Source organism: Hylobates moloch, unplaced genomic scaffold (assembly GCF_009828535.3).
Source record: "Hylobates moloch isolate HMO894 unplaced genomic scaffold, HMol_V3 SCAFFOLD_10, whole genome shotgun sequence".
NCBI classification, from domain to species: domain Eukaryota; kingdom Metazoa; phylum Chordata; class Mammalia; order Primates; family Hylobatidae; genus Hylobates; species Hylobates moloch.
Genome location: NW_026652285.1, coordinates 69,181,572 through 69,203,401, shown reverse-complemented (window position 1 = coordinate 69,203,401; position 21,830 = coordinate 69,181,572). Strand labels below are relative to the sequence as shown.

Below are 21,830 nucleotides of genomic sequence, written 5' to 3'. Positions count from 1 at the left end.
GGCACAAGAGAGTAGAGCTGTATTATATCCCATTTATATAAAGTTCTAGGAAAGACATCAAGTCTAGAGGGATAGAAAGAAAGTGGACCATTCATTGCCAAAGGCTGGGGGCAGCGGGGTGTGAGGATACACTGGTTAGAGGAATAAGGAAATTTTTTTATTATGATGGAATGTTCCATATATAAATGGTGGTGATCTTTACAGAGCTGTGTAAGTTTTTAGAACCCATCAAAATATACTAAAAATTTGTCTACTTTGCATAAAGTATACCTCTATACAGTTAACTTGTAAAATAATAAAAGTGAGTTTAGGGTCCCCAGTACGTTATGAGACCCAGCAGATTCTCAATTTACTAAATGGCTTATTGACATCACTAGATTATTCATTCCCTTTCTTCCCATATGGCTGTGACCTTGGAAAGTCAGTTCTCTAATATGTCTCAGTCTCCTCATCACCATAATGATGGTAATTACCTACAGTCCTTTCTGAAAGAATTGTCTGAGTTCATCTGTGTCCGTTCCTTAATACGTGGCACAGAATAAGTGAGCAATAGGTAATAATTATTACCATTATATATTTTACCAGTATTATTAAAAATCAAAGGCCTGTGTTCCTTAAAAGAGCCTCAAGAAAGATTATAACTCATAAAACAAAAAGATAAATTAGGCCTAAAGGAGATTCAGCCATGATGTGATGGGGGTGTGTGAGTTCCTTATACTATAGTAACATCAATTTTTCTTTAACTCTCTGATGAGACCGTTTCTGAAAATTTTAAAACCTTGAGCCTTTTATTCTGTCAACTGGCTGACATGACTTAGCCCAGTTTGTAAGTGTTGAGTTCCCAATAAATTGCTTTTCCACAAAAAGCTCCTGCATGACTTCTTGCACCCCCAGCCTTCCTCTCCTGGAAGTTTTAAGAATCCAGAACTAAGCTGGAGTACTGTCAACCTTGGGTTTTTTTGTTACATTCCAGGAGAGAAGTTACACACCAGATATGTAAATACTCTAGAGAAAAATCATTTCAGGTATTGAAGGATAGCACACACCCACCCCTTAGCTTTTTTCAGCATATAATGGCCACTCTTGCCTTGAGTTCCGTTTCCTGGTTACACTGGAGGTGATTTCAGTTGTGTCCCATGATGCATTTTACACAGGAACTGCATTCTGAGTTATCTAGGCAGTAGAATCACATCACAACAACTTCTAAAAGAAAAGAGAATTCAGAGACTGGCAGTTGAGTTGGCCCTCATCATGGGCAAAAAGAATGAAGTTTCCATTAGCTGTGGTTTGAATGTGTCCCGCCAAAGTTCATATGTTGGAAACTTAATTCCTATTGCAACAGCGCTCAGATGTGGAACCTTAAAGAGGCGATTAGGGCATGAGTGCTCTGCCATCATGAATGGATTAATTTCTCTATCACATGAGTGGGCTCATTATCAAGACAGTGACTTTGTTATAAAAGCAAGTTCAGCCCTCTCATGATCTCTCATGGGCACTCTCTCACATGTGATGCCTTCTGCCATGTTATGACATAGCAAGAAGTCTCTCACCACATGTGGCCCCTTGATCTTGGATTTTCCAGCCTCTAAAAGTGTTTTAAAAAAAAAAAAAAAAAACTTTTATTCTTTATAAGCTACCCAGTTTCTGGTGTTCTGTTAAAACAACACAAAATGGACTAAAACAGCATTCTTCACACATCAGGACCTGAAAAAAAAAACATCATTTCAAGTAGTAAAGGGAACCCTGCCAGTGTGTAGAGTTCATGGGGGCATGACTTGGGCCAGGTTTTGAGAATTCATCTTCTGGGTTAGTGTAGAATTTTAACAAGGATTCTGAGAGACTGAACTCATAGAGGCCATTCCATATTCCGAAGGGGAACATTTTTTATCAGTGATAAGGATATGACAGTACTGGTGAGGTGAGGTGAAGTTCAGCTGAGTGATGACACATAGGCAATATTTCATTTGGTAGTATAATTTCTTTTTATATCAAAATTACTGGAACAGGACAGAAGACAGACAATAGTCACAACGTATAGGAAAACAAATACTGAAGTTTATATGTAAGTATATAACAAAACCATTAAGTTGCCATCAGTTTAAACTGCCAAACCTTTTTCCCTCACTAATACTTTATATACACATCTTTTTAATGGAGAGTAGGGGCTCAGCCCATTTTTCCATTTGCATCATATGCTTTGGTAACGTCCTTGGAAAAAGCAAAATTGAGTGTTCACATCACCATAAGAGGATGAATAATGTGTGATGCTGGGACTGCAGGCCAAGTGCTTGTCTTCCAGAATCACCATGCCAACCAAAAGTCCTGGGCAAGATGTGCTTGGCACGGATAACATAAAGATTGATGTCTTCAAAGAAAGCAACCAGGTAGCCAGCAAAGCCCCAATAGCCAGGATCTAAAGAAGCAGATCAGATTACAGTGTTTGAGCAACTTCCTGAACCCATATCTGGAAAGGGCTCTTGAGGCTCCTGGGATTTCTGGTACCATCTGATTTCTTGGAGACGGTCTAGGGCAGGGAAGGATGTGGCATCTATGTAACCCCTCAGGGGGGCTCCATCTTGCAGGCGGTTGTGGTAGTCAGGGACTTGCAGTGGGCTGAGATCATGGCAGGTGCTTTTGCTGGTGGGCTTGATACACCACTGAAGTTGCTAAGTAGTGCTTCTCAGCACCTGCCTTCCCTTCTTTGTTGTCTCCAAGAGCAAGAGTGGCCTCAGTGCCTGAAAGAGAGTAAATGTGGCTGCAGCTGCAGACACAAAGTATGGCTTTAGCTCTGGACCACATCTAGTTGTACCCTGTATTAAGCTCAGGCATATCATACACCTGCTCAATAGAGGTTGGTCAAACAAAGGAGTCAGCAAATGACATTTCTAATGAACACACTGGTAATTTGTTTTTATATTATTCTATTTTTTCTTGAAAGAAATGAATACAACTTTTTAAATTAAGTCTAGCTTAGCCAGACTCCTTGGCATGTTTTTCCAATCTTTTTGTATTATTTAGCTGTAAATTTCCCCCTTACTCCTACGTTTTCTGTATCCCCTGAGTGTTTATATTTTTATTTTTCATCTTCATTTGTTGCTTTTTTTTTGAGACAGGGTCTCGTCTCTCATCTTGTCACCCAGGCTGGAGTGCGGTGGTACAATCAGCTGATTGCAGCCTTGACCTCCTAGGCTCAAGTGATCCTCCCACCTCAGCCTCACGAGTAGCTGGAACTACAGATGTGCGCCACTGTGCCTGGCTCATTTTTGTATTTTTTGTAGAGACCGGGACTCTGTCTGTTTCCCAGGCTGGTATTGAACTCCTGTGCTCAAGCAATCCTTCTGCCTCAGCCTCCCAACATGCTAGGATTGCAGGCATGAGCTACCATGCCTGGCCTACTTGTCTCTTAAGTATTTTCTATTTTCCCTTGTAATTTCATCTTTGACCTGTTTCTTGCTTGAGGACATGCTGTTTAATTTCCACAAATTTGTGAATATTCCCATTTTTCTTCTGTTATTCACTTCTAACTTGTATTAGAAGAGGTTTTGTATGATATTTTTTTTTTCAATCTATTGAGGCTTAGTTTGGGTACTAACACATAGTCCATCCTGGAGAATATCCCATGTGCACTTGAGATTAATATGTATTCTGTTATTGTTGGGTAGAGTGTTCTGTATATGTCAGCTCTAGTTGGCTTATCATGATGTTCAGGTCCTTCCTTATTTGTCTTCTACCTGGTTGTACTATTCATTACTGACAGTAAGGTACTAAATTCTCCAACTATTATTATACAACTGTATTTCTCCCTTCAATTCTGTCCATTTTTGCTTTATGTATTTTGATGGTTTGTTATTAAGTATGTAAATGTTTATAATTTTTATATCATCTTGTTCTATTGAATCTTTTTATTAATATATAATCTCCTTTGTCTCGTGTAAACATCTGATTTAAACTTTATTTTGTCTGATAATATAGCTACTTGCTACCTTTCAGTTACCGCTTGAATGAAATGTATTTTTCTGTCCTCTCACTTTCAACCAATTTGTGACTTTGGAGTTAACATGAGTTTCTCATAGGCAACATAGAGTTGGATCTCGGTTTTTTTTGTTTTTTTTTTGTTTTTTTGAGACGGAGTCTTGCTCTGTCACCCAGGCTGGAGTGCAGTGGCGTCATCTCGGCTCACTGCAAGCTCCGCCTCCCAGGTTCACGCCATTCTCCGGTCTCAGCCTCCCCAGTAGCTGGGACTACAGGCACCCGCCACCTCGCCCAGCTAATATTTTGTATTTTTAGTAGAGACAGGGTTTCACAGTGTTAGCCAGGATGGTCTCGATCTGCTGACCTCGTAATCCGCCCACCTTGGTTTCCCAAAGTGCTGGGATTACAGGCGTGAGCCACCACGCCCGGCTGGATCTTGTTTTTTTAATCCATTCTGTGAGTCTCTTGATTGGAGGGTTTGATACATTTATATTTAAAGTAACTACAAATAGGCTGGCGGAGTGGCTCACACCTGTAATCCTAACACTTTGGGAGGCCAAGGCAGGCAGATCACTTGAGGTCAGGAGTTCAAGACTAGCCTGGCCAACATGGTGAAACCCCATCTCTACTCAAAGTACAAAAATTAGGCAGGCATGGTGGTGGGCGCCTATAATCCTAGCTACTCAGAGGCTGAGGCAGGAGAATTGCTTGAACCCAGGAGGCAGAGGTTGCAGTGAGCCGAGATTGCACCATTGCATTCCAGCCTGAGCGACAGAGTGAGACTTCATCTCAATAATAATAAAAAATAATAAATAATAAAGTAACTACTAGTAAAGAGAAACTTCTATTATTTTGGTACTTGTTATCTATATACCTTGTAGCTTTTTGTTCCTCATTTCCTACGTTAGTCATCTTTTGGGTTTAGTTAATTTTTTTGTAGTGAGACATTTAGATTCCCTTCTCATTCCCTTTGTGGACATTCTGTACCTACTTTCTGGTTACCATGGGCATTACAATTACCTTCCTCAACTTATAACACTCTATAGAATGTTATAACTTATACATTAACATACATACAAAACAGCTTAACAACATACAGAAAAATTGCCCCTATAAAGCTTTATTTTCACTACTTTTCAGTTGTTGATGTCACAAAATTACATATTAATGCATTTTGTATCTAAAAACAGACTAGTAATTTTTTAATATTAGTCTCGAGTCATGTAGAAAACAAAAAGAATTATAAACCAAAGTTATAGTAACACTTTTATAATTGTATATTTCCCTTTTTCAGAGATCTTTATTTCTTCATATGGCTTTGAGTTACTATGTTTCATTTAAGCCTGAAAGACTCCCATTAGCATTTCTTGCAGGAAGGCCTATTTGTAATAAATGCCCATAGTTTTTGTTTGTGTGTATAGACACACACACACACACACACACACACACACACACACACACACACACACATATATGATATAGAACCTGGTTTTTTATATACAGTGAAATGTTTACTACAGTCAAGCAAATTAAAAGACCCATCATCTTACATACTCTCTTTTTGTGGGAATAGAACCTAAAATATACTCTCTTAGCAAAAATTCCAAATACATTAAAATATTATTGACTATACTCCTCATGCTGTACATTAAATCTCTAGACTTATTCTACATGCCTGCAAACTTGGTATCCTTTGACTCACCTCCTCTCATTTGCTCCTCACTCCTATTAACCCCCTGGTAATGACCATTTTATTCTCTGTCTCTGTTCTACTTTTTTTTTTTTTTTACATTCTACATGTGAGTGAGATCATGCTGTATTTTTCTTTCTGTGTGTGGCTCATATCACTTAGCATAATGTTCTCCAGGTTCATTCATGTGTGGCAATTGGCAGCATCTTGGGCTGACTAATATTCCATTGTATGTATGTGTATACACATGCCACAATTTATCCATTTACCCATTGACATTTGGGTTGTTTCTATATTATGGCTATTGTGAATAATGCTGCATTGAGCACGGGTGTGCAGATATCTCTACAAAGTGCTGATTTTGTGTTCTTCAGGTATATACCAAGCAGAGGGATTTCTGGGTCAAATGGTAATTCTGTTTTTAACGAAACCTCCATACTGTTTTCTGTAATGGCTACACTAGTTTTCCTTCCCACTAACCGTATACAAAAGTTCCCTTTTATCTATACCCTTACCAACACTTGCTATCTCGTCTTTTTTTATTATAACCATCCTAACAGGTGTGAGGTGATATCTCATTGGGGTTTTGATTTGCATTTCCCTGATGATCAGAGATGTTGAGCACATTTTTGTATCCTTGTTAGCCATTTGTATGTCTTTGGAGAAATGTCTATTCAGATTCTTTGCCCAGTTTTTAATTGGGTTCTTTATATTATTTTCATTTTGAGTTTGCAAGTTCTTTATATATTTTGAATATTAACCCCTTATCAAATGTATGGTTTGCAATTTTTTTTTTTGTAGCCTGTAGGCTGTCTTTTTATTTTGCTGGGTTTTTGTTTTGGTTTGGTTTTTGTTTTGTTTTGTTTAGCTGTGCAGAAGCTTGGGCTTATTTTTGCTTTTATATACTGAGCTTTTGATGTGATATCCAAAGAGTAATTTCCAAGGCCATTGTCAAGAATCTTTCCCCCTTTGTTTTCTTCTGGGACTTTTCTGGTTTCGGGTATCTCATTTAGGTCTTTTATCCATTTTGCATTGAGTTTGTGTATGGTATATGATAAGGGTTTGATTTAATTATTTTGCATGTAGATATCCAGGTTTCCTGCCACCATTTATTGAGGAGACTATCCTTTCCCCATTGTGTATTCTTGGGCCTCTGTTGAAAATTAGTTGATCACATATATTTGGGTTTCTTTCTGGGCTCTGTATTTTGTTCCATTGGTCAATGTTTCTGTTTTTATGTGGTTTTGCTTGCAATACTTTTGTAAAGAATTTGAAATCAGGAAGTATGATGCCTCCAACTTTGTCTTTCTTTCCCAGAATTTTTTGACTATTCAGGGCCTTTCTAGCTTGCAATCATGTTCAACATATGTAAATCAATCAATGTGATACATCACAGTAACAGAATGAAAGATAAAAACCACATAGTCATCTCTATTGATACAGAAAATGTATCTAACAGGGTCTAACATACTTTCTTAGTAAAAACTCTCAACAGTTTAGATATAAAAGAAAAGTTGCTCAACATAATGAAGGCCATTCATGAAAAACCCAGAGCTAACATAATAATCCGTGGGAAAAACCTGAAATCTTTTCCACTAAGATCTGGTACAAGGATCTGTTTTTCTTCTCAATTGCTGTGGGGGTCTTTTGTGGTTCCAAATGAATTTTAGAATTGTTTTTACCATGTCTCTGAAAAATCACGTTGGAATTTTGGTAAGGATTATGTCAAAACTGTATATTGCTTTGAGTAGTACAGACACTCTAACAGTATTAATTGTTCCAACTTGGTACCCTTTGACTTACCTCCTCTTATTTGCTCCTTATCCCGAGAAACCCCCTGGTAACCATTTTATTCTCTGTCTCTATGTATTCAACTTTTTTTTTTTTTTACATTCCACATATAAGCAAGATCATGCTGTATTTTTCTTTCTGTGTGTGGTTTATTTCACTTAGCATAATGTCCTCCAGGTTTATTCATGTGTGGCTAATGACAAGATCTTTTTTAAGGCTGAATAATCCATTGTATGTATGTGTACCAGGAACATAATACATCTTTCCATTTATTTGGGTGTTCAGTTTCTTTATTAATGTTTTATAGTTTTCAGTGTACAAACCTTTCACTTTCTTGGTTAAATTTATTCCTAAGTATTTTTTTCTTTCTTATGTGATCGTGTGTTCTCAATTTTTTTTTGGATAGGTCATTATTGGTATACAAAACTGCAACCCATTTTTGTTTGTTGATTTTATATTCTGCAATTTTACTGAATTCCTTTATTAGTTCTAACAGTTTTTTAGTGGAATCTTTGGAGTTTTCTTCTTATAGGATCATGTTAACTGCAAATAGAAATACTTTTACTTCTGCCTTTCTGACTTATATCTCTGATGAGCATAGATGCAAAACTTCTTAATAAAATACTCACACACTGAATTTGACAATATTCAGTTGCCTTTTATTTATTTTTCTTGCCTGATTGCTCTTGCTGTTACTTCCAGTACTACTTGAATACAAGTGGTGAGAATGGGCATCCTTGCCTTGTCTTAGAGGAAATCTTTCTTAAATCTTAGAGGAAAGCTATCTGTTTTCCCCCATAGATTATGATGTTGGCTATGGGCTTTTCCTAAATTTCCCTTATCATATTGAGGAAATTTCCTTCTATACTTATATTGTTGAGAGCTTATAATCAAGAAATTATATTGAACTTTGTCACATGCTTTTTCTGCATCAATTGAGATGATCATGCGGTTTTTATTTTTTATTGTTTTAATGTGATGTATCACATCGATTGATTTGCATGTGTTAAATCAGCCTTGCGTGCCACAGATAAATCCCACTTGGTCATGCTGTATAATCATTTTGATCTGTTTTGAATTCAGTGTGTGAGTATTTTATTGAGAATTTTTGCATCTATGCTCATCAGAGATGTAGGCCTATAGTTTTCTTGCACTGTCTTTTGTTTCATTATCAAGGTAATGCTGGCACCATAAAAATGTATTTGGTAGTATTGCTTCTGGTTATATTTTTGAAAGAGTTTAAAAAGGATTGGTATTAATTCTTCTTTGAATGTTTGGTAGAATTCAGCCATGATGGCATCTGGTCCTGGGCTTTTCTTTGTCAGTAGGTTTTTAATGTCTCCTTCAGTCTCTGTATTTGTTATCAGTCTGTTCAGGCTTTTCATTTCTTTCTGATTCAGTCTTGGTAGGTTGTATATTTCTGGTATTCATCCATTTTCCCTAGTTTATCCAGTTGAGTGGCATGTAATTGCTCATAATAATACCTTGTTATCCTTTTTATTTCTGAGGCATTCGTTGTAATATCTTCATTTTATTTATTTGAGTCTTTTTTTTCTTAGGCTATGAATTTATTGGTTTTATTTTTTAGAGAAACCAACTATTAGTTTTTTTTTTTTTTTTTTTTTTTTCTATAGTTTCTCTGTTCTCTATTTGATTTATTTCTGCTCTGGTCTTTATTATTTCTTTCCTTCTGCTAACTTTGGTTTTAGTTATTCTTTTTCTAGCTCCTCAAGGTGTAATGTTAGGCTATTTCTGTGAGATCTTTCTTTTTAAATGTAGCTGTTTATGGCTATAAACTTCCTGCTTAGAACTGCTTTTGTGGTATTCTGTAAGTTTTAATATGTTGTATTTCCATTTTTGTTTGTCTCAAGATATATTTAACTTCCCTTTTGATTTCTTCTTTGACCCATTGATTTTGGGGAGTGTGTTGTTTAATTTCCACATATTTATTAATTTTCCAGTTTTCTTCCTGTTATTTCTAGTTTCATAACATGGTGGTTAGAAATGATACTTGATATAATTTCAGTCTTCTTAAATTTTTTCAGACATGTTTTGTGTCCTAACATATGATCTATCCTGGAGAATGTTTCAGTTCATTTGAGAAGAGTGTGTGTTCTGCTGCTGTTGGATGGAATGTTCTGTGTGTGTCCGTTCGGTCTATTTGGTCTAATATGTAGTTCAGTTTCAATATTACCTTGTTAATCATCTGTCTGGTTGATCTCTTCAGTTTTGAAAGTAGGGTATTCGAGTCCCTACTATTATTATATTGCTGTCTATTTCTCTATTTATGTCCACTGATATTTGATTTACATATTTTGGTGTTCCAATATTAGGTACATATATATTTACAATTATTATGTCCTCTTGATCCCTTTATCATTATGTTATGAACTTCTTTGTCTCTTGTGACAGTTTTTGACTTGAAGTCTATTTTTTCTGATGTTAGTATAGCAACTCTTGCTCTTTTTTGGTTGTTATTTGCATGGAATATCTTTTTCCATCCCTTCATTTTCAGCCTATGTATGTCTTTCTAGTGAATTCTTATAATTTTATGTTTCTTTGGCATTTATTCTAAATCTAGGTTGGACTTCCTCATACTAGAAGCAGGGGTCAGTCACCCCTGCAACAGTTTCTACTTATCTACCTCTTTATTGTTCCTCATCATGGTTGATACAGGTATCTGCCTTATACAACCACCTCCTGGTGACCACCTCCCTATGGGACAGTAGATACAATGTTCTTGCTTTGTACCACTGACCCCTACACCCCACATGGATCATGCAGATATGCAGTGACCACCTCTAAGTGATAACCTGCCTCCATGGAACTCATGCCTGATTGCTCTAAACCTACCAGTTAGAAGTCTCTGTGGGAAAACTTCTTGGGTAACACCCTGGGTCCCAATAAATGCCTCAAACCGCAGGTCCATGTCTCTCTCTTTTGCTCCCCACCCACTGGTTGTGTATGCATCTCCCAGATGGCTCCCCAGTTCCTATTGTCCTATGAGGCATGCTTCCTTCTTCTCTCTGGGATCAGGAAGTAATAAACTACTTCTGTTACTTCCTATGTTTTGTTGAGGCAATGAGAGGGACACGTGACCACAGGTCAAACACTTAGCCGTTAGACTGTCTGCCAGAATAAAGAAGTATCCTAAGAAATGTACAATGTAAACATCCATCACCAAATCCTTTGGAGTTCCATCGTTAAAGAGCTAGAGTCTCTATAAACTCTCTTGAGAGAGATCTCAAAAGCTAATTAGAAAGAAAACACACACATACCCACACACACACACAATAGTCCTTAAAGCTAAAGTGAGTTTCTTATAGGCAGCATATAGTTTGATCTTATTTCATTATCCATTCAGCTACTTTATATCCTTTGGTGAATTTAGTCCATTTACATTCAAGGTTATTATGGATAGGTGAGGATATACTACTGCCATTTTGTATTTTGTTTTCTAATTGTTTATGAGCTCTTTGACTTTGAGTGGCAGAGTGCAGTAGTGACATGGCTCAGGGAATGAACAGGTGCTTTAGAGGCTCAGGCCCCAGAGTGTGGGGCAGAGAATCAATTTAGGTCACAGGAGTGTCAGAGTGCAGCAGCAACTCAGGCCCCAGGGAACAGGGCATCACACAATGGTGACTCCAAATCTTGGGATGGTGGAACATCATAGTAGCCCAGGTTCTGGGAGACAGGCTACAGTGGCGGCAAGTACCCTGGAGTGGCAGGGCACAGCTATAGTTCATGTCCCAAGAGGCAGGTGCCACAAAGATGACTCCATTCCCCAGGTGGAGCACCTCAGCAGCTCAGATTGCCAGGAGTGATTCTAGTTCCTAGGGAGGCATCACACAACACAACTGCAATTTTGGTTCCTGGGGAGCGGGGGCTGCACAGCTCATCTGAGGTTCTGGTTTCTGGGTAGCCACAGGTACCATGACACTTCAGCCTCAGGAGGTGGGGCTGTACAGCATAGCCACAGTTACAGTTTCCAAAGAGGTGGGGCACTGTGTCAGCTCAGCCCCAGGAAGTGGGGCTGCATCACTTAGCCACAGTTCTGATTCCCAGCAGGGCAGGACACAGACTCCACTCATGCCCAGAAAGGCCAGACACAGCAGCAACTGGGACCCAGGAGGATGGAGCAGCTGTGTGGTAGTCTGGCCCCAGGGAGTGGGGTACAGCAGCAACTCAGCTTAAAAATGGTGCATCACTGTGCAACCCAGGCTCTGGGGGTATGGGGTGCAGTGGCAGCAAGCCCCAGAAATGAAGGGCACAATGTCTTCTAAGGTCCCCAAAGTAGAGCACAGAGCAGCAGTGGCTCCAGTTCTAAGATGTCATAGCACCATAACAGCTCAGGCCATGGAGACAGGGTGCAGCTGCAGCTCCCTCTTTGGGAAAAGCACCAGGAACATCTAGTCATTCATCTTTCTGACATATCTCCATCCAGATATAGGATTCTTGGTTGACAGGGTTTTTTTTTTTTTCCTTCAGCATTTTGAACATACCAACTCACTGCCTTCTGGCCTTCAAAATTCCTGCTGATGATCTTATTGGCATACCTTGTGATATGGTTTAGATGTTTGTCTCCTCTAAATCTCATGTTGTAAAAAGAATAATAAGCAAAAAAAAAAAAAAAACCACACACACACAATAAATTTCATATTGTGATGTGATTCCCCATGTTGGAAGTGGGGCCTGGAGGGGGAGGTGATTGGATCATATGGGTACATTATTCATGAATGGTTTAGCACCATCCCCTTGCTGATAAGTGAGTTCTTACTCTGAGTTCACACAAGATCTAGTTGTTTAAAAGAACGTGGCACCTCCTCCCTCTGTGTCATGAGAGGGACCCAGTTGGAGGTAGCTGAATAATGGGGGCGGTTATCCCCATGCTGTTCCTGTGATAGTGAATGAGTTCTCCTGATATCCATTCCTTCCCAAATGAACCACGGTAAAGGCTCGTACCCATAGTTCTCTTCTCTCCCTCTGCCTCTTGGCTGATTTTGGTGCCTCCCTGTGTGGACCCCATGGTGCGGTATACCCCTTTTTCTTTCCAGTGGCTGTTGTGTCCTAATCTATTGGCCTTACTATATCTCAAATTTTCCATTAATACACTGTATTTTAAAACATCACTAATCATTAAGAAAACGCAAATCAAAGCCACAAGACACCACTTTGCACCCATTAAAAAAGCTGTCATAAAAGTTAATTATAAACAGAAAATAAGTTGATGAAGATGTGTAGAAATTGGAACTGTTTTGCACTGCTGGTGGGAACGTAAAATGGTGTAGCCGTTGTGATAAACAGTACAGTGTTTTCTCAAAAAATTAATAGAATTACCACAAGATCCAGCAATGCCACTTCTAGGTATATACCAGAAATAACTGAAAGCAGCATGATATGGTTAGGCTTTGTGTTCCCACCCAAATCTCATCTTGAATTGTAATCCCCAGGTGTTGAGGGAGATACCTGGTGGCAAGTGATTGAACTATGGGGGAGGTTTCCCCCATGCTGTTCTTGTGATAGTGAGTATTTTCAGGAGATCTGATGGTTTTATAAATGATAGTTTTTCCTGTGCTCTTCTCTCTCCTACCGCCATATGAATAAGGTCCTTGCTTCCCCCTCACCTTCCACCATGATTGTAAGTTTCCTGAGGCCTCCCAAGCCATGTGGAACTGTGAGCCAAATAAACCTCTTTCCTCTATAGCAGTCTAAAGACAGACTAATACACAGGGACTCAAATATTTTTACGCCAATGTTCATGATAGCATTACTAATAATAGCCAAAAATGGAAATGACCCAAATGTTCACTGACAGATGAATGAACAAAATATGATGTATACATATAATGGAATATTATTCAGCCTTAAAACAAAATGAAATTCCGATATATGTAACAACATGGATGAACCTTGAGGACATTCGCTAAGTGAAATAAGCTAGACACAAAATGACAAATATTTTATGATTCCTCTTAAATGAGGTACCTACAATTCATAGTGAAAGTAAGTAGAATAGTGGTTACAGAGGTGCCAGGGGAGGCAGGAATGGAGAGTTGTTGAGTGAGTGTAAAGTTTCAGTTGGGGGTGATGAAAGGCTCTGGGGACAGACAGTGTTAACAGTTGCACAACAATGTGAATAGGCTTTTTACCACTGAATTGTACACTCAAAAATGTTTAAAATTGTAAGCTTTATGTTTTGTGTATTTTACCACAACAAGAAAAAAATTTTTAATCAATGAATGTAATTCACAATATTAACAGACTAAATAAAAATAGCCATATGATCGTATCAATAGATGCAGGACAGGTATCTGACACAATTCAACATATATTTGTTGTAAAATCTCTTAGCTAATTAAGAATAGAAGAAACTTCTAATGTAGGGTATCTACAAAAACTTTTAGCTAACATCACATTTAATGATGAGCTGAATAAGGCAACTGCTATGGTTTTAATGTTTGTCCCCCTCCATAATTCAAATGAAAAGTTAATTGCCATTGTAACAGTTTTAAGAGAGATTGCTATGCATTTTCAACTTTTAAGAGGTGATTAGGCCACGAGGGCGTCACCTTCATGGGTAGGATTGGTGCTATTATAAAAAGGCAAGTGTGGCCCTCTCTTGCCCCTTTCTCTCTTCTGCCATGTGGGGAAGAGCATTCTGTTCCTCACCTCACCCCATCCCCCAAGGATGCAGCATTCCAGATGCTGTCTTGGAAAACAGATTAAGATAACATGCTCTCTCAGTACTCCTATTCAACATCATCCTACGAGTCTTGGCCAGTGAGATAAAGGAACAGAAAGAAAAGTCATAGAGTCTGAAAAGGAAGAAACAAATGGTCACTATTTGCAGACAAAATGACTATATATGTAGAACATTTCAAACAATATACCAAAAAAACTTATTTAATTAATAAGCAAGTTTAGCAAGTTTTCAGGATAAAGGTCAATATACAAAAGTCATCTTATTCCTATATACCAACAGTGAACAACTGGAATGTGACATTTTAAAAAAATCTATTTAAAACGGAAGAAAGAAGGAAAAAAGAAAGGTACACCTCTGTATAAATGTATCAAAATGTGTGCAGGATCTATGTGTACTGAAAACTACAAAACATAGCTGAAAGAAAAGAAAGATTTACATAAAATACCCCATTTTCTTTTTTTCTTTTTTGAGGTGGAGTCTTGCTCTGTTGCCCTGGCTAGGGTACAGTGGCCCGATCTTGGCTCACTGCAACCTCCACCTCCTGGGTTCAAGCAATTCTCCTGCCTCAGCCTCCTAAGTAGCTGGGATTACAGGCACGTGCCACAATGCCTGGTTATTGTTTGTATTTTTAGTAGAGATGGGGTTTCACCATGTTGGCCAGGCTGGTCTTAAACTCTTGACCTCAAGTGATCTGCCTGCCTCAGCCTCGCAAAGTGCTGGGATTACACGTGTGAGCGACTGCACCCAACCAAAATACACCAATTTCACTCATTGAGAGACTCAATATTGTTAAGATGCCAGCTCTCCCAAATCTCAGCAATCTTTTTGTAGATGTCAACAGCCTGATTCTAAAATTTCCATGGAAAGGCAAAGAAACTAGAATAGCCAAAATAATTCTTAAAAAGAAAAAATTGGAGAATTTACATTATGAGATTTCAAGGCTTTCTATAAAATTAGAGTAATCCAAACAATATATCTGCAAAAGAATAGACATACCAGGCAACACAAAGAAGAAAGGATTTTTTAAAGTGAATTGAAATTTTATTTTAATGCAAAAACCTGTGTGTGAATCTTACATTACAGGGTTATTCATAATTGTCAAAAATTGGAAACCACCAGCTGCCCTTCAACAGGTGAATGAAAAAAACACTACTAAATTAGTGAGCGATACTTTAAGAGAAACATGATGTTTTATAGCCTCAAAATATCTCACTGCAGGCCAGTCATGGTGGCTCGCGTCTGTAGTCCCAGCACTTTGAGAGGCAAAGGTGGGTGGATCGCCTGAGCCCAGGAGTTTGAGACCAACATGGACAAAAACAAAGAAGAAAGAAAGAAAAAGGGAAGGGAGCGGAGGGAGGAAGGCAGAGGAGGAAGGGGGGGAGGTCCAAAACTTAGCTACTTGGGAAGTTGAGGTAGGAGGATCACTTGAGCCTAGGAAGTCCAGGCTGCAATAAGCGGTGATCGCACCATTGCACTCCAGCCTCGGTGACATAGTGAGACCCAGTCTCAAAAACAAACAAACCAAACCTCACTGCAAACATTTATGAGCTGCGGTGGTGCTGCGTCTACACACACAGCGCCAAACTTGGAAGTTGGCAGAGAGCAGCTCCTTAGGCACCAGGCAAGGTCTCAGCCTTGGGACAGAAGTGAAGGGCGAGACTTTCCTTGGAAAGGAATTAAAGGGTTTATCTTTTTAAAACACATGTTTTTCTTAAAAACCTAAGAAATGTACAATTTAAAAATTTAAAACTTGGATATTATTTTTAATTGCTTATTTATTGTTGAATGAATCCTTGTGAAAATTATTGATTGTAATGTTAGTGCCATGGATATGTCGTTTGTTGCAGCGCCTATCTCATTGTCCTAATGAGGTTACTGAAGGTTCTCTTTCCACTGCTTTAAAAGCCAGCTGATACATACTACGTTCTTTCTTTTTCATATAGTTGAACTTTTACTGCACCAGGATAAATTTTTAAATATTTAGTGATAGTATACATAGTAAATATAGAGACATTGCTATGCATTTTCAATTCTTTTCTGATCATTACCATAAGTTTTTATTAGAATGAAAGTTGGAATAATTCCTTTAGGAAAACAGGCAAAATATATAAATGTCAAAGAAAATATACACTTAGAAAACATAGATGATTAGAATTTTTAAAAACAAATGTTAGTCTTTTCCTCCAGTATCTATTAAAGTGTTTTTCAGTGTCAACAGTAAAGTTTTATACCTTGATTCATATATACTGCAGTAGTTTACTGTTGCCATTAATCTTTTTTCTTGCTAATCAAAATTTATTCTTATCATTGCCATGTAAAATAACCTGTTAGAAAGTATCAACCGTGTGTGTGTGAGCATATGTGTGTTACTAAAAAGAGTGTCATAAAATATTGTGCTGAGAGGTTCCTAATTTGGTTCCTGATTTCAGAAGCATACCACGTAAGGTTTAAGCAAGCTCATCTCTAGGAGATGCATAATTTGTGGATAATGGTTTTCTTATTTGGGATTGTGTGTACTTCAGGTATTATGTAATACTGAACAGCTTACTTGCTTTTTCTTTTTTTTCCCCCCAGAGATAAACTGAGGATCACAAATACTATTCTTTTATGTTAATAATGGTTTCCATTTTCTAGTATTTGTTACATTTTACAGCTTTATTCACAAAGCTGTTTATATATTTTTTGTGGCAGCTCTAAGTTAAAAGACACACTTGTAACATTACACTCCCAATTTTCCCTTTATAAACTTTATATTACAAAATTTTCCAACACATAAGAGAAAGTAGTCAATAAGCATGTCCATGTTCTAGAAGTAGATATTCTTAACATTTTGCCATAATTCCCATTTCTAATTATTTTTTAAAAAGAACTTACAAACGGGCCGGGCCAGGCGTGGTAGCTCACGCCTGTATACCCAGCACTTTGGGAGGCCAAGGCAGGCGGATCACTTGAGGTGAGGAGTTGGAGACCAGCCTGGCCAACATGGTGAAACCCCGTCTCTACTAAAAACACAAAAATTAGCTGGGCGTGGTGGCGGGCGCCTGTAGTCCCAGCTACTTGGGAGGCTGAGGCAGGAGAATCGCTTGAACCCGGGAGGCGGAGGTTGCAGTGAGCCGAGATCGCGCCACCGCACTCCAGCCTGGGCGACAGAGTGAGACTCCGTCTCAAAAAAAAAAAAAAAACCCAAAAACTTACAAACATAATACAATCCTAAACACTTACATATACATCTCTTTATGAATAAGCAAGATTACCTACATAATCCAATGCTGCCACAATTAATTAATAATTCTAATTTCCAGCCCGTATACAAATTTTCCCAATTGTTTTCAAACGTCTTCCGTGGCTCTTGCTTTCTGCAACCACACGCTGCATTTGCTGTTATGTCATCAAGTCTAACCCACAGCCTCGGGCTCTGACAGAACCCGGGCTCCAGTTATCAGGACCGTCCATGTTATTACTCCATAAATCTTGGGGGAGAAACAAAAACAAAACACTGACAGCTGGCGCGGTACTGCAGGTGAAACGTAGTCTTGAATGTTACGGGTTACCGCGCAGCATGCTGGGAACGGATATGTTGCGTTTTCGTCTGCGCATGTGCAGTCAGCCCCACTTTCCGGCTGCTCTCTGTCAGTGTTTGCGGGTGCGGAGGGTTCGCAGCCCAGGTGAGAGCTTCGGGCCTCCACGCGGATTGCGGACTTGCAGGGAGGGATGGGCTAGTGTCCAGAGGGCGGGAACGCGACGTACCGGGAACTCCTGCAAAGCAGGCCCTCCGCTCCCTGTGCCTGGGTCCGCCCGGGACCTCAGCCTGAGAAGGGCCGGTGGGGGCGGGCTCCGGGGGCGTCAGGTGGGGCTGAGTCCTAGTTGGAAGATGCTCGGTGCGCGCGGAGGTGTGGGTGCCAGAATGCAGCCAGGCGTCGGAAAACGCGGTGCTGGCTTCAGGAGGGGAATGCGCGTTTATTGTATTGATCATGAACCTAACACAAAGCGCGTACGGCCCGTGGGTCTGCCGTGAGAGCCCGAGCCTAGAAGCTAGAATGACCTGGCGAATTTTGACTCTGTCACTTGAGCGTTTGAAAATGAGGATATTAGTAAAAACTGCTTTGTGTCGTTCAGAGGTAAGCCATCCCCTGTAAAGCATTTAGCTAAGCGCTAGTTACTAAGCAGCATGTAAATGTCGATTCCCGTTATAGTTGGAAGACACTTTGTTCTTTTCATGTAGTATTTCATTTAATTCTCATAACCACCCTATTTGTATCATTAAAAATGAAGAAGGAGGGGTGAAAAGATAAAGCCAAGCTCACAAAGGATGAGAGAGCTAGGATGTCAATACATAAACACTTTACTCCCCGAATCAGGCTGTTTGTAATGGCCTACCTACCTAACCCAGCATTGCAGCCTTCACAGCACTAGGTGAGTGATTGTCCCCAAAACCCCAGGACAATGATTGTGAGGTCAGCGTGGACAGAATCTTACTATGTGGCAAGTGTATTTGTTGTGGGGTTTCTGGGATGTCTCCAGAGCCTCTGGGTTAGACTGAGGCCCCTGCCACCTCCTGTGCTGTCCCTGCTGTCTCTGTCTTTAGAAGTCAGTCTGATACTCTAGGGCAATGAAGATGAGTCACATACGTAATTTTAAATGTTAAAACTAGTAGCTACGTGAAAATCTAAAACATGAAATTAATTTTAAGAACATACTGTGGTTTTCTCAGTGTATCCGAAATGTTATTTCAACATGTGGCCCTAGCCACATTTCCAGTGCTCAGTAGTTGATGTGATTGGAGGCTGTAGTCATGGATAGCAGGGTTCTAATGAATGCCAAGAGAATCAGGTTTAAGGCCTTAGGTCAGTTCTTCACCAGCAGGATTTTGCTCCCCAGGGAACTTTGGAAATGTTTGGAGACTTTTTTGGGGGGGTGGGGAGGGGGACTGAGTTTCTCTCTGTTGCCCAGGCTGGAGTGCAGTGGTGTCATCTCGGCTCACTGCAACCTCCACCTCCCAGGTTCAACTGATTGTCCTGCCCCAGCCTCCCAGCTTGTAATCTGAGCTGGAATTACAAGCATGCACGGCCATACCCAGCTAATTTTTTGTATTTTTAGTAGAGGTGGGGTTTCACCATATTGGCCAGGCTTTTCTTGAACTCCTGACCTCAGGTGATCCACCCGCCTTGTCCTACCACAGTCCTGGGATTACAGGCATGAGCCACCACACCTGGCCTGGAGACGTTTCTGGTTGTCACAACAGAGAGAAGGGGTGTCCTAGTGTCTAGTGCATGTTTATAAATGCTCCTAAACATCCTACAATGCACACGACCACTCCTTATGTCAGAGAATTATCCAGCCCAAAATGTAAGTTGTGCTGATGTGAAGAACACTGCTTTCCATGAAAGTTTCAACCAAAATGAATTTGTTACCCAGGCCTCAGGCCCAGCTTCTCTGGAGCAAAGCAGCTCTTTATGTTGCAGGAAGGAGGGAGCCCCAGAAACAGGAGTCCCACTGAAGAACTGCCCTCTGACAGAACAGAGACCTCCTCACCAGGGCTTCCAAACAGATGCAGAAGAACCCAGAGAGGAGCAGGTCTTGATTTGCCCAACCAGCAGCAGTTCTTCATCCCCTTGCCCAGAGAGCACCAGACTTGGTGATGTCGCCACATCCAGAAGCCATCACAGATTGTGTGACACTGAACACTGTGGGCCAACTTGCAGAAGGTGGTAAGCTGGGGTTGAGAGGGATGGGTGACTTGTCAGACTGCACAGGAAAAGCCACATTACTGGAGGGCTTTTCTCCATGGTCTCCAAGGAAGGCATAACCAGCCAGGGTTAAGGAAATTGTCTCTAATCCTCCTCATAGAGCCCCCATTTTCTTCATTCTTGCCTCACTTTTTCCGGATTCTGAGTCACTCTCACACAACGTCCATCACATGTAGCATCTAGAAATTTACTAAGGTTGCCTCTATCCTGAACCTGTAGAATCACAGAAATGATAATACAGGAAAGGATTTCTATTTCTGACTCTTTTAAAACCTTAAAAAGTATTGAACCTAGGATGAACAGTTTGTCCATGGTCACTCAGGACAGAGCTTGGAGCAAAGCACAGTGCTGTTCACTCTGTCACAGGTGAGTCACCAGAATTGTCTTACTGAAAGTCTTTTGAGAAACTGTAAGTTAGAACAAAAATATTTTAAAATAGTCTGTCTTTCAGCATCTCCTTTTTTTCAGTTTTGTGTTTTCTATTGGTGTAAATAATATTAACAGAATATTAATGTTAATTCTGTTTTAGTTGTTAGTCAAAGAAGACATACATTTCAAATAAATCAATAGGAAAATAGTTTACAATCGCCTGATGAAAAACAGCAAGGGGCCAGGCCTGGTGGCTCACCCCTGCAATCCCAGCATTTTGGGAGGCCAAGGCGGGCAGATTGCTTGAGGTCAGGAGTTCGAGAGTAGCCTAAGCTACATGGCGAAACCCCGTTTCTACAAAAAATACAAAAATTGGCCGGGCGTAGTGGTGGGTGCCTTTGGTCCCAACAACTCAGGAAGCTGAGATGGGAGAATCACATGAAACCAGGAGGCAGAAGTTGCAGTGAGCTGAGATCACACCACTGCACTCCAGCCTGGGCAACAGAGCCAGATCCTGTCTCAAAAAAAAAAAAAAAAAAAAAAAACACAGCAAGGGTTCATCCACATGATCATATTAAAGATGCACATATTCAGGAGGTGCTTTCTCTGTAGTGCTTCCTGTCCCTTCTCAAGGGTCAAAGGAACATTTTTTGTAGAGAGGCCTTTTTCCTCAGCTGGTGTGATGACATTGGTAGGCAGGTAAGATAGAGGCTGCCCAGATCTCTCATGACTCCTTCCTCACCCCCAGGTTATCCTTTACGGTTCTCCACACTCTTTCAGGAGCAGCAGAAAATGAACGTATCTCAGGTGAGTTAATTACTAATACCTTTTTCATCATGGATTTCATAGGTGTTTAAGGGTCCACATATTAATATGGAAATGTAGAAATGGATCAAAATCATTCAAGGAATATATAGAAAAGCAGGGCAGTAGCACAGCAGAATTGGCATGTGGAAAGATGGAGTTCCCCTGATGTTATAGATTTTCCAGAATGGAACTGCAGTTTTCATTCTTTCTGATAGCCATGGCAGAGAGCCAGACAGACAGTATTTATTTACAGATTTGCATTGATGAGAAGCTTAAACCAGGCTGATTCCTCACGGAATCTAAAGTTATCAAAGTCAGGGAAAACGTCTTTGTTGGTCTTCATGTGTCAGTGCAAGTCTTTCTCATAACAGCCTTGAAATAAATGCAGTATGTTGCTTCTGCTTTTTCCTCAGTGGAAGTAGACGGCTTAGTGCCAAACTCAGGCTTTTATTAATGCAGTTTTTCAGTTTTTTTATTAATACAGTTTTTCAGGTAACGGAAACAGAGGTTCAGGTAGACAGATTGTCAAAGAAAGGACAGACTGATGGTGTAGGCTCTGTTGATCAGAGGTGGAGAGTTTAAAAGGATTTTGTCCTGAAAAATGGGTAAGGTTTTCATTGTTGCAGTACAGGAGATTACTGCATTTTGAGAGCAGGCTAAACAAGGCATGCAAGGTCCAGTAAGAATCTTTGCCCATTGCAATTTGGACTTCCTCTTAGGGAATAATAAGAGAGGGGAGGGAGATAAAGGT

General features: G+C 39.8%; 1 protein-coding gene across 3 annotated transcripts in view; it reads left to right on the top strand.

The window, feature by feature from the left end:
- Positions 1 to 1,655: 1,655 nt before the first annotated feature.
- Positions 1,656 to 21,830, top strand: part of ZNF510 (zinc finger protein 510) — a 42,086-nt gene continuing 21,911 nt past the window's right edge. For 2 of the 3 annotated variants that reach the window (XM_032164625.2, XM_058445239.1), the window contains exons 1-3: positions 18,037 to 18,274; positions 19,619 to 19,864; positions 21,021 to 21,079. In XM_032164625.2, the coding sequence (XP_032020516.1) occupies positions 19,795 to 19,864; positions 21,021 to 21,079 (129 nt within the window). In that variant the 5' untranslated portion in view covers positions 18,037 to 18,274; positions 19,619 to 19,794. Of the gene's footprint in view, positions 2,063 to 18,036; positions 18,275 to 19,618; positions 19,865 to 21,020; positions 21,080 to 21,830 lie in introns of those variants that run through there. The other variant, XM_058445240.1, reaches the window with a different exon arrangement.